The following is a 10,688-nucleotide window of genomic DNA, read 5'->3' on the forward strand; positions in this document are numbered from 1 at the left end:
TTGCAAGTGACCTAAGCGAAGCTTTGCCGCGTTTAAAAAAAGCAATGACCGTTCATTTTTGCGCGTGTAAGTGTATCGTGCAAATACAACTGTGTCGGTTGTGGAATTGGATAGAAATGAGCATATATTGGGGGTTTTTTTTGCTCACCCTATTGAAGATTTGGATTCTCAAATGGAGCCGATTTTTTAACAAGGCACCTTTTCACCATCTGGTGTTGGGTTGAAGTAAGACACACATAGGACAGGCTGTACTATACTGTATCGGGATGGGCAATTTAAATTCGGGGGGAGGGGCGAGGGGCACATAGGACTACGCACATCCTATCCAGATGTGTTCCCAAAACATTTTATTTTGAATATGAACAAAATACGTCAAAATTTACCATTTTATTTTTGACCATACATTTTTCACTGCATGCGTAAAAGATCCACTCTCCTAACCCAACAACAAAGGGTTTGAAGCAAACAAAATAACCACATACTACTGTTATTTTTTTCCGGTGCAAAGGGCAAAAACTTCTGAAGTAACCGACATTAAGTGCTCCCACAAAAATCAACTCACTCAAAATTGTAATATTACTGAGTTTCTATGTTCAAAAAACACATTTTTGGTCAGGCAAATCACATTTATTTTAATGGAATTTATTTCAATTTTAAGGCATTTCAGAATAGCACAATCGTTCAAAAAATAATGAGCCAGTCATATTTGCCGGAAATTTGTCACTATTTCCCACATTGTGCAAAGTGATGAAAACTGAAGAGAACAAATTTACAGTACATACATCAGAATCCCATCACACCATTTGTTTGATTAAAAGTGTCCTCTTTCATAAACCTTTCTTCATTTGTTTTGCTACCAAGGCAGTTGAGAACCATCCCAGCTGTAGGCTTTGCCCGTCTTTTCCACATCCAGCGCTTCGACAATGCCCATCAGGTACCCCACAGAGCGTTCTGTGCTGAACAATTTCCCCTCAGGTACGTTCCTGTGATACGGTCTGGACAAATCCGAGTCTAATGTTCCTGGATGCAAGGAAACACAGAGCACCTGGGGAGAAAAAAACAAAAACAATGAGCGAATCATCTGGTCGTCCATTGTTATTTTATTGACGTAAATGCAAGTAAGAGTAAATTACCTTGGGTCGACTGCGGCCCAGCTCGATAGAAAGATTTTTTGTGGCCATGTTTAGAGCCGCTTTAGACATTCTGTAGCTGTACCAGCCTCCAAGACCTTCAGTGTAAACAATATACATAAAGTGCACTCAAACACAATCAAGCTTTGAATATACAGGAAAAAGTGGAACCTCTAAATGAGTCAGAAAATTACTATAGGTATTGGGTTACACTTTTATAACACCGAAAATGGTTTCAAAACTTTACCGTTGTCGCCAATGGAGCCAACTTTGGCTGTGACGTTGACGATGATGCCGCTGTGCCGCTTGGCCTTGTCCATCGGCTGTCGACCGAAGCCACCGTTGCCCTTCTGCAGGAGGGGAGCAAAGTACTTGGCCATCACCAGCGGACCCACAGTGTTGGTGGTCAAGGTAGCCATTATGCCCTGAAGGCAGAAAAACATGAAGAAAAATAATGCGATAGCAATGCATAGTTTGAGGAGTAACATGAAAATGGTGATGGAAAATCAGTACAGTATTCATTCAGGACAAAATGTCATGTGTAGATGATTTCAGGAAAGTTTGAGTTTCTGTCAATTGAGTTTGACGCTACTGTTTACATGCTCAAGTCAATGCCATACGTGTGCAGAAACATCTCTCAGGCTGGTCTCTCCTTTTCCGGAGGGGTGAAGCAAAGCCGACGAGTTGACCATCAAATCAAGCCGCCCGAACCTCTCCTTCACCCGCTCGGCTGCCTCTTGGATGTCCTCCTCGCGATTCACATCCAGTTGAAGTACCGTCATACGGTCGGGGTGTTGTCCGACCAGCCCCTGCAGCTCCGTGGCCCCTTCTGGGTTCCGACATGTCGCTATGACACTTGCCGGGAGTTTGTTTTTTAAAATATATTTGCAAAACTGCAGACCCAGTCCCCGGCTGGCACCTTGAACGAGGGCAACGGGGGCCGCCATGACACCAGAATGACATAATGCTAAAACAGAAGCTGGTAAAACGTGTTTGTTGCATTCAATGTCTACAAAAATCGTGGGGATTTTAACATACCCACATTCTAGAACTAGACTACGGGGGAAAGTGTTATCGAATGTGGTGATTGCTCAGCAATAATACACGGCGTGGAATGACTTAAAATGATATTTTTGTATGACTACTCATTTTGTTTATTCTTTATAAGAAGACACCAGAATGTAAGAGCGCGTTTTCGTTTTGACAAGAAGCTAACCCGGAAACGGAACTCGGTTGCTGAGCAACCGGCGAGCCAATCAATAACCGTCAAATCGTTGCCCGAAATACTACGAGACTCGTGGGAGCTGTAACCAGTAACCACCCAAGAAGCATTGCACATAATAACTAGATAAGAAGCAGAAAACGAATACACGTATATTGGATAACAATTATTAGACATATTATTTGAGTGAATTCTTTTATGTTCAGAGCGTTTGAAAATTCATAACGAGCCATTGTGGAAACACGAAACGCCCAGTGAAAGTCATCGGAGCGTTACCTTATTTATTTATTGCTTTATATGTTTGATTATTTGTGTCCAAAGATTAATTGTACACTTACACGCTAAAAATAACCATAGACCAGTGAAAGTGCTCGAAAACATTATGAACGTTTACCATGTCGTTTTGAAGGCACAGGGACTCTACCGGAAGTAGACCCCGGCTGCTCAGCGACCGGCGGACCAATGGGCGCCCGGCGTCTCATCGCAGTTGGTTAGTTCCGTCGCTTTCTCGGGGCGTTAGCGCTTAGAAATTGAAACGATCATGGTTTAAAACGGTGATTAAATGCCGTCCAAGGGAAAAGGGCCGCTGCAGCAGGTCCACAGAGAGGTAGACGACATGAGGGTGCAGGTTTGTCACAGATAGCGCTCACTTTTATGACGTTCAAGTCGAGGGTGGTGTCTCCAAACATGTCAGAAACAAGCAAGCGTTAGCAATTAAACACTTAGAAGGATAATGTGGCATTAATACAACCTGTAGACAGTTAAAAGCTAAGTGTTGCATATATTTTTATTATACTTGTTCAAATGACACATTGTCTTCATGTGTTGACGATTCACATGTATTCTTTGCTTCTAGCTGGAGAGTCTGTTGAAAGATGTTAAGGGTGAAGTGGAAACCAAAGAAGAGTCCTTTAGGAGGTGAACTACACACCTTTTCAAGACAATTAATACTTAAAATTGTTATTTTTCCACGTGTCCTGTGTCTAAAAGTCTCACATTTTCAACAGATGCCAAGAACTTCAGATTTCTGCAGAGAAAACACTGAAGAATCTGACAAAACTGACCAAGGTGACAATTTTTATGATGTGCACTGAGGCTGCTTTGTCATTGGATATTAAAAGGCAACAAGTGGTGTACGTTGTAGGCCGATGAGATTGCTCCTGTGGGCAACTACGACCAGAGGAAACTAGAGGAGCAAGGACGACTGCGTAACGTCCTGGAGCAGCTTAACAAAGTCTCCGTGCGGCTCTCACCACCGGGACCCAGCACGGAGCCACCATCAGGGTCTGTAGCTTTACTCGCTCCATCTAACAACGTCGATAAAATGACCCGAATTTTCATCCACAGTGATGCCCAGAAGGAAGATGTCGAGGATGGAGCTGAAGACAGTGATGAGGACGACAGCGATGAAGACACCGCCGATAAGGTCGACAGCCCCAAAGACGAGAGTCAAGCATCTACTGCACCGCCGCAATCGGAGCCTTGTATCTACACGGTGCTCAGTGATTTCAAAGGCGACCAGGAAGGAGATTTGACTGTTCAGGTGGGGTTTGAAACTGGTTCCAAACCGGTACATACGTATAGTGACTTCCAACTTAGTCATTTAATCTTTATAGAGCTCATTGATACAATTCTAATTTCAAATACAGCAATTCTTTCTTTCTACCCCCTACAGTATTTTTAATCAAGTGTTGAACACATCAAATCAGGTTTTTTAAAAATTATATTTTGTGACAGTGGAACCTCGAAAGCCCCAAAAGTGGAGTTCAGACGATGTTTTTTGGAGAAATTTCTCCAGTCTCTTGAGAAAAAAAAAAGATTGGCAAAGACATTTCGAAGACAAAAATTACAGAAAAAAATATTTTTGTTTAAAAAAGACCTTCAAAAATGTCCACAATATAATAATGTGAGAAATTAATAAAAAAGATAACTGCACAAATTTATAACATGTCAAAGTAGTGAATGCATTTTGTATATCTAGGGGGAAAAAACTGCTGGAATATTGTCAACAATATCACAAAATACAATACAAATATTGCATAACATTTCACAAATACTTGAAATGGTACACAGATATTACTGTAAATAAAACATAGAGAGTATACAGTTATCAGAAAAATAGAATAAAGAAAAGAAAAACATGCTGAATAAAAAAGAACGCAATTAAAAATAGTGATAAAGATTAAGACACAGTCAAACAATTGGATTAATTACCATGTAAAAACAAAAAATACAATGGATAAATACAAAGACAGTAGAAAAAAAATACAGAAGTCCTTGAGGGAAAACTACAATACAATACATTTCATAAAACAGCTCAGCAACAAATATAAAATAGATACAATTACACAAATATTGCAGAGAAAATAGGCAAAAATTTCACGACTTTAACAATACTGTTTCTGTGCTGCTACAGCGGGGTGACACGTTGAAAATCATCAAGAAGACGAGCGACGGCTGGTGGCTGGCTGAGAATGCCAAAGGCGACAAAGGAGTGGTGCCAAGAACATACCTGAAGGTCCGCACTCGCCATCCAAAATATTAGGCACAGCCGCACGAGACACGGTCAGTGTCTACATCATCGACATACAGCACAGTAACACTTTTCTTCTTCACAGATTGGTTCCGTCCTCAGCGACAATCGCAAGGATGAAGAAGACGAAGAGTCCGATGAGGCTGAAGAGGAGCAGGAGGATTCCGACGAGCAGGAGAACGAAGAAGGAGAGAATCAGAGGTTGGATTTGGAATTTCTTTTTCTCCAACGGCCTTTTATTCATTCATTGAAAACCGACTTATTCTTCCACAGTTACACTCCTCCTTCCAACTGGTCCACTTTCAGAAAAGCTCTCACTGAGGTACGAGCTCATATTCCCAAACAGAAAACAGATGCGGAATATTTGCTTCGGTTTCCACATCATCTATGTTTGCGTGACAGATTGACGCGACGGACGTCCTCTCTGCAATGGGCGCCATCCCTTCCGGGTTCAGACCGTCCACTCTCAGTAAACTGCTCGTGGACGAAGGTCGGTTTCATCTTGTCGCAGTCCAAAACAGGACTAACGACTCTGAGTATATGACTACAAGCAAATGTTAAAAAGTCCAACTTTGCAGCAGCTGGTTAAAAAAAATGGTGATAATGGATTGTTTCTTTAGGATGAGTACATTAGAACATACATGTAAGAGTATAATAAAAATTTCATGTGCCTAAAATTTGACTGAAAGCACCATCAGATGCATGTCAACGTACAGTGAAATGCATATTACTGGCATATTCTGTTTTAGGTGCCAAATACAGAGGAAGCCATTTCATGCAGCCGGAGCTCAGCCAATCACAACTCTCCTTCAGCGACCTCTTCTTGGATCCCGACAATGGCAGGGTTAGAAAATGTAGAACTGTTATCTTCTCTTTTTTTTTTTTTTTTTGCCTCTGACGATATACAATATTTCTATGAGTAACATGACCACAGAACGTCTCGTCACTCTGTCTTCCTCCCACCACGCAGGTGCGGCCACGACACCCTCGGACGTGCGTTTGTTTCACCCTGTGGAGCTGCAAGAGGATCCCCACTCCCGGGGTCGGCGTCCAGGTCCTCAGCAGACACATTCGCCTCTGCGCATTTGATGGGACTCGGGTATGTTGACAATATTTCATCCATGACCTGGCTTTTTTGTGACCATTGATTCATCATTGGATGTGATTGGATGTCAATCACTATCGCAGCAACACTCATTGGCTCGGTAATGTCCGCTGGAAATTTTTAAAAATTCAGCCCCCCACAGGAAGTTTCACTCAGCAACATGGAATTTGGTTTCCTTGTCCACGGTGAGTAAATCCTTAAAAAAGCCATTCCAGAAAAGACACAGCGAGTCAACCATTTTGCTTTGAAGCGGTAATTTCTCCGAATGGAATACTTTGAAGAAAAAAATCAACCTCTGAAGTCCGTTTCACTTAGTTGACCATGTGAAATTTGTTAAGCCTGTCAATCATGAGTAGACCCACAAAAAAAGTCTCAAGCGACCATGCACTACAAGACACTGCAAGGAGGCCATTTAGGTTTGAAGCGGCCATTCTCGAGTAGTTTTAGACATTGCTAGGGCCCGACAAGAATTGTTTCACTTAGCAACATGAAATTTGACAGACATGCTTATCATGATTAGATTCACAAATAAATCTCATGAATCAATGTCCGAAAACACACAGGGAAGTCTGTCATTTTGGCTTAACATGGTCACACGCTCGAGTGATTTTATCCGACTGCTATCCAGTTGAAAACATGTACACTGGACAGATGGTTAACACCAGAGTGAAACGTTGAACAAAACACAAAACGCTGCCTTTGTTACACTTTAGGTGCTGAGTAATATTCACACGGTGAGGGCTAGCTACAACCCCAAGAACCCCAGGACCTGGCTCTTCTCCCCGCGGGTATGAGCGCGCCACCGCAGACCCACTGCCCCCCAACCTCGCCTCCCATTGATCGCAGAAGGCTCCCCGTTAAGACTGACGCGGGTGATATCTTTGTCGCAGACAACTGGCGTCCTGCCTGCCCTGCTGGACGGAGACTGCTTCCTGCGCTGCAACGCCGACAGCCCCGACCTCGGTATCCTCTTTGAGCTCGGCGTCACCTTCATCCGCAACGTAATAACAAGAACGCAAGAGTGGGAATTGAAGGAACTGAGCCAAGCGGTGTTTGAAACGGGTGGTTTTTGCTGCGTTTTTAGTCCACAGGCGAGCGGGGTGACCTGAGCTGCGGTTGGGCTTTCCTCAAACTGAGTGACGCCTCTGGAAATCAGCTCCCAAACAGGTGATGTATATACCCTTCACAGTGCCACACTCACACCGTGGGCATTTTTGTATCCTGCACCAAATTCATCCAGCTGTGCCTTTTAAAGGGCTCAATTTGTTCATTAGGGACAAGAAAAAGGGCTTTCTTTCCCACCAAAATGGATCAAAACTATGGCAGTTAACTCATTCACTCCCAAGGACGTTTTTAAACGTCTTTTCAGACTTGGTCCAGCATTGGCTGGTACTGAATGAGTTAAATACCGTTCTTTTTCAGACTGATACCAGTATGAGTATCTCCCCCCCCCCCCTACCCGAATGCGCATGGGTACCAAGTACCGCTACCATAAATACTTAAAATCCGTAAAACAATTCACACAATTCTGGAAAAAGACCTTTCTGTCTTTCTGATGCACATGGTAAGTCATTCAGTGGTGTGTCAAACAGTAGCGGTGTGGCACCCCCTACTGGCAAGGAAGACTTGCGCAATGTCACACCTCTTTTCTTCAAGTATCCGTGTCCGGTATTGGCAGCCTTCATGAGTACCATTAACTTGTTTAATTTTGACACGAAAAGAGAAATAAATTGATGACTTCTGCTTCCAAAAGCATGAATGGCTTCATTCTGTCATCCCGTACGTAGGACATACGAGATCTCGGTGAGCGGCGGCACTCCTTATGAGAAGGACGTCGACATGGAGGGGTCGCCCGCTCGATCATGTGAGAGCCACACGCAAACCTGACAATTCTCCTCACAATTATTAATATGGCTTTCATTAAAAAAAAAAAAATTAAAACGTTTTTAGCAATTAGCGGCTCTCTTCTTGTTTCCAGCTGGGGCCGGCGTATTCCAGCAGATGCTCAAAGCGCGGCGGCTGTCCAAACTCATCATCAAGTTCAAGACGCCCAACAGTCGCATCAAGAGACAACTCAGGTGAGAATGTGTGTGTGTGTGTGTGTGTGTGTGTGTGTGTGTGTGTGTGTGTGTGTGCGCGTGTGTGTGTGTGTGCGCGTGTGTGTGCGCGCGTATGTGCGTGCAAATCATAACAGAGTGTCTTTTCCCTCTAAAGCCTCCTCCCCGACACCCTACTGCACTGTCTGAGCTGCGTCCCCTTGTTGGCCATGTACAGACAGCTGCTGGCTGATACGCTGCTGGTGGACCGGCCCACCATGCAGAACGCAGGTAACACACACACACACACACACACAAAACATAATCTTTGTTTCCCGCAAGTGTCACTCCTCGAATTCGATTTGTTCAGATTTGATATTCAGTCCCGTGCTTGCCATCTTCCCGATCCTCATGGACCAGCCTGACCTGCTGGATGCCCTCAGGGTGCGTATAACAAGAAACACACACTAAATAACTTTTTAAAGTCTGCATATTTTTTTAAGGGGGCTCATTGAGAGCTCCCTTTTTTTTACAGTATTAAGAAATATATATATTTAGACAAAATTCCCTTTTTAAAAAAAAAATTCAGAGTGCCTGGATGGATGCAGAAAACAACATGAAAAGGTCACAGAAGGTGTGTAGTACTTGTTTTCACCTACAGGGAGAGCTCAACTACCGACTTAAAATCTTGCCATCTGTGTGCATGTGTTACTGTGTGTGCGTGTTTATGGATGTGCGCAGCGAGATGAGGCGCAGGTGAAACAGGAGTTCGCCAAGGCGTTCCAGTGGTCGGCTTCCTTCCTGCTGCACTCGTCTTCTTTCCCGCCTCACCGTTGGGCCGATCCCACCTCGGACGAGCAGCGGTCCCGCCTCATCGTATCCACGCGGGAGGCGCTGAAACGAGCCCGCGGCCAATCAGGAAGCTTAGAGATGCTGGCCAACCCAACCCACACACACCAGGCCTTTGACATCACCGAGATGACTTTTGACCTCCTGCGGGTGGCGCACTAGAACAAAATAGAATGCCACAAATCCCAAACCTTTATTTATGGACCTGTTGAAATGAGTTTTTTTAAAAGCACATATTAATGTTTTTATAAAGTTTTTATTCCAATGTAAACTGTGTGATACCAGGAAAATATTTTTTTACTCCAAAATGTCTTGTGAATCATTAAATATTTGTGGGGATTGTTGAACATTTAAAACCACATAGTCAAGAATGAACGATTAATAATTTATTACACTAAAACAAAAAGCCCTTTGAATTTAATTCAAACATGTACAGTTATATAAAAATAGACAGTATTTGAATGCTTTGAGTATGATTAAGTGATGACATCATGGCATGCTAGCATGTCCTCATTCAATCTCAAGTCGTTGTGCTCACCTGCGGGCGGCCCCGCGCTTGAGTGGTTAGCGTCTCAACCTCACAGTGCAGAGGTGCAGGGTTTGATTCCAGCTCCGGACGCCCCGTGTGAAGTTTGCATGTTCTCCCCGTGCCTGTGTGGATTTTCTCCGGGCACTCCGGTTTCCTCCCACATTCCAAAAACATGCATGGAACACTCAAAATTGTCCCTAGGTGTGACTGTGAGCACAAATGGTTGTTTGTCTCTGCATGCCCTGCCATTGGCTGGCAACTGGTTCAGGGTGTCCCCCGCCTACTGTCCGAAGACAGCTGTATACTCATCAGCACCCTCCGCGACCCTTGTGAGGATAAAGCAGATCGGGTAGATGGATGGATGTGCTCACCTGCTATCTGGGCGTGGCTATACAGCAACACATTTCTCTTTACATACCCATGAAATGCTCACTGAGCTGCAACCCTTTGCCAACACCCCTTAGGTCAACATCATTACGTCTGTGTGTAGTGTGGGGTCACTGCGTATTAAAGGAGTGTTGCGTGTTAATTATTAGAGGAAGCGTGCAGTCTTTTTATAGTTGGCTATGAAGAAAAAAGCCATGCAGTGAACCAGTCCATTGGAATGCCTTCATAAGACATTTCAGTGTGTGTGTGTGTGCGTGTGTGTGTGTGTGTGTGAGGATCCAGGAGGAAACAACAGGCCTCCAAAAATACATCAAGATGATGATGATGATGATTATGCATACAAACATCCTATTTACTAATATAACTTACAACGACCCGTCTGTGCAAAATTGTTTTCATATACTGCATATAAAGCCAGAAATGTCTTCGCAATTAACGATTATTTGAATATTGCAGTGTTTCTTCCTAAACGTGTTACAAGCAGCTGTCAGTAAATATTTCTTTTTGTTCTGTTTTATTTGGTTTTGGTGGTAGAGCCACATCAAAAGCCCTTGGCTATGCAAAAGATTTTTTCTATTCAATTCTCTCGACAAAATTGACATAGTGTTGGTGTGTAAACAAATTATTCACGCCCCCCGCCGACACACACACACACACACACACACACACACTGTACTTGTGTTTGCTGGCAAATAATAGAGGTAATCCTGTATTTCCACATTCCACTGCCATCCCCCAGGTGTGTTCTTCTTCTGTGGTTTTTACCCTCATAGGTCTCGCCAATACAACAACAGCACAGATTTAACTCCGATTATCCCTTTTGTGTTTGGATGAGTTTGGTGTGGAAGAACAATTTGAAGACGATCGGAATCATCTTTTTTTTTTTTTTACTTCCTG

At 43.5% G+C, this 10,688-nt stretch overlaps 2 protein-coding genes across 4 annotated transcripts; one reads left to right on the plus strand and one right to left on the minus strand.

The window, feature by feature from the left end:
* Positions 1–372: 372 nt before the first annotated feature.
* Positions 373–2,105, minus strand: LOC147199059 (uncharacterized). The gene is made up of 4 exons (XM_086122634.1): positions 1,751–2,105; positions 1,378–1,555; positions 1,134–1,228; positions 373–1,045 (listed from the first exon to the last, which is right to left on the minus strand). The coding sequence occupies exons 1-4, from the start codon at positions 2,075–2,077 to the stop codon at positions 854–856; spliced, it is 792 nt and encodes a 263-aa protein (XP_085978760.1). The 5' UTR covers positions 2,078–2,105; the 3' UTR covers positions 373–853.
* A 743-nt stretch (positions 2,106–2,848) lies between these two features.
* Positions 2,849–9,146, plus strand: nphp1 (nephronophthisis 1). 3 transcript variants are annotated; one of them, XM_086122633.1, is made up of 20 exons: positions 2,849–2,980; positions 3,209–3,270; positions 3,360–3,420; positions 3,497–3,636; positions 3,700–3,895; positions 4,769–4,870; positions 4,971–5,086; positions 5,159–5,207; positions 5,288–5,375; positions 5,635–5,729; positions 5,856–5,984; positions 6,704–6,778; positions 6,881–6,991; positions 7,075–7,157; positions 7,778–7,854; positions 7,969–8,068; positions 8,205–8,317; positions 8,397–8,470; positions 8,616–8,660; positions 8,768–9,146. In XM_086122633.1, exons 1-20 carry the CDS (start codon positions 2,915–2,917, stop codon positions 9,035–9,037), a joined length of 2,052 nt encoding a protein of 683 aa, XP_085978759.1. In that variant the 5' UTR covers positions 2,849–2,914; the 3' UTR covers positions 9,038–9,146. The 3 variants fall into 3 exon arrangements, with proteins under 3 accessions (XP_085978759.1, XP_085978758.1, XP_085978757.1); XM_086122632.1 differs by having other exon boundaries at positions 3,497–3,895; XM_086122631.1 differs by having other exon boundaries at positions 4,971–5,207.
* The last annotated feature ends 1,542 nt before the right edge of the window (positions 9,147–10,688 follow it).

This window comes from Hippocampus guttulatus, chromosome 10 (genome assembly GCF_054856545.1).
Source record: "Hippocampus guttulatus isolate MCC_2025c chromosome 10, RoL_Hgut_1.0, whole genome shotgun sequence".
Lineage (NCBI taxonomy): Eukaryota > Metazoa > Chordata > Actinopteri > Syngnathiformes > Syngnathidae > Hippocampus > Hippocampus guttulatus.

Excerpts from the sequence above, each read along its gene's own strand:
- nphp1 (XM_086122631.1), top strand. The coding sequence starts at position 2,915 with ATGCCGTCCAAGGGAAAAGGGCCGCTGCAGCAGGTCCACAGAGAGGTA. Across the intron at positions 4,871-4,970 it reads TGCCAAGAACATACCTGAAG|ATTGGTTCCGTCCTCAGCGA; the intron begins GTCCGCACTCGC and ends TCTTCTTCACAG. Across the intron at positions 8,069-8,204 it reads CGCATCAAGAGACAACTCAG|CCTCCTCCCCGACACCCTAC; the intron begins GTGAGAATGTGT and ends TTCCCTCTAAAG.
- LOC147199059 (XM_086122634.1), bottom strand. The coding sequence starts at position 2,077 with ATGGCGGCCCCCGTTGCCCTCGTTCAAGGTGCCAGCCGGGGACTGGGT. Across the intron at positions 1,229-1,377 it reads TGGCTCCATTGGCGACAACG|GTCTTGGAGGCTGGTACAGC; the intron begins GTAAAGTTTTGA and ends TTTACACTGAAG. Across the intron at positions 1,046-1,133 it reads TGGGCCGCAGTCGACCCAAG|GTGCTCTGTGTTTCCTTGCA; the intron begins GTAATTTACTCT and ends TTTTCTCCCCAG.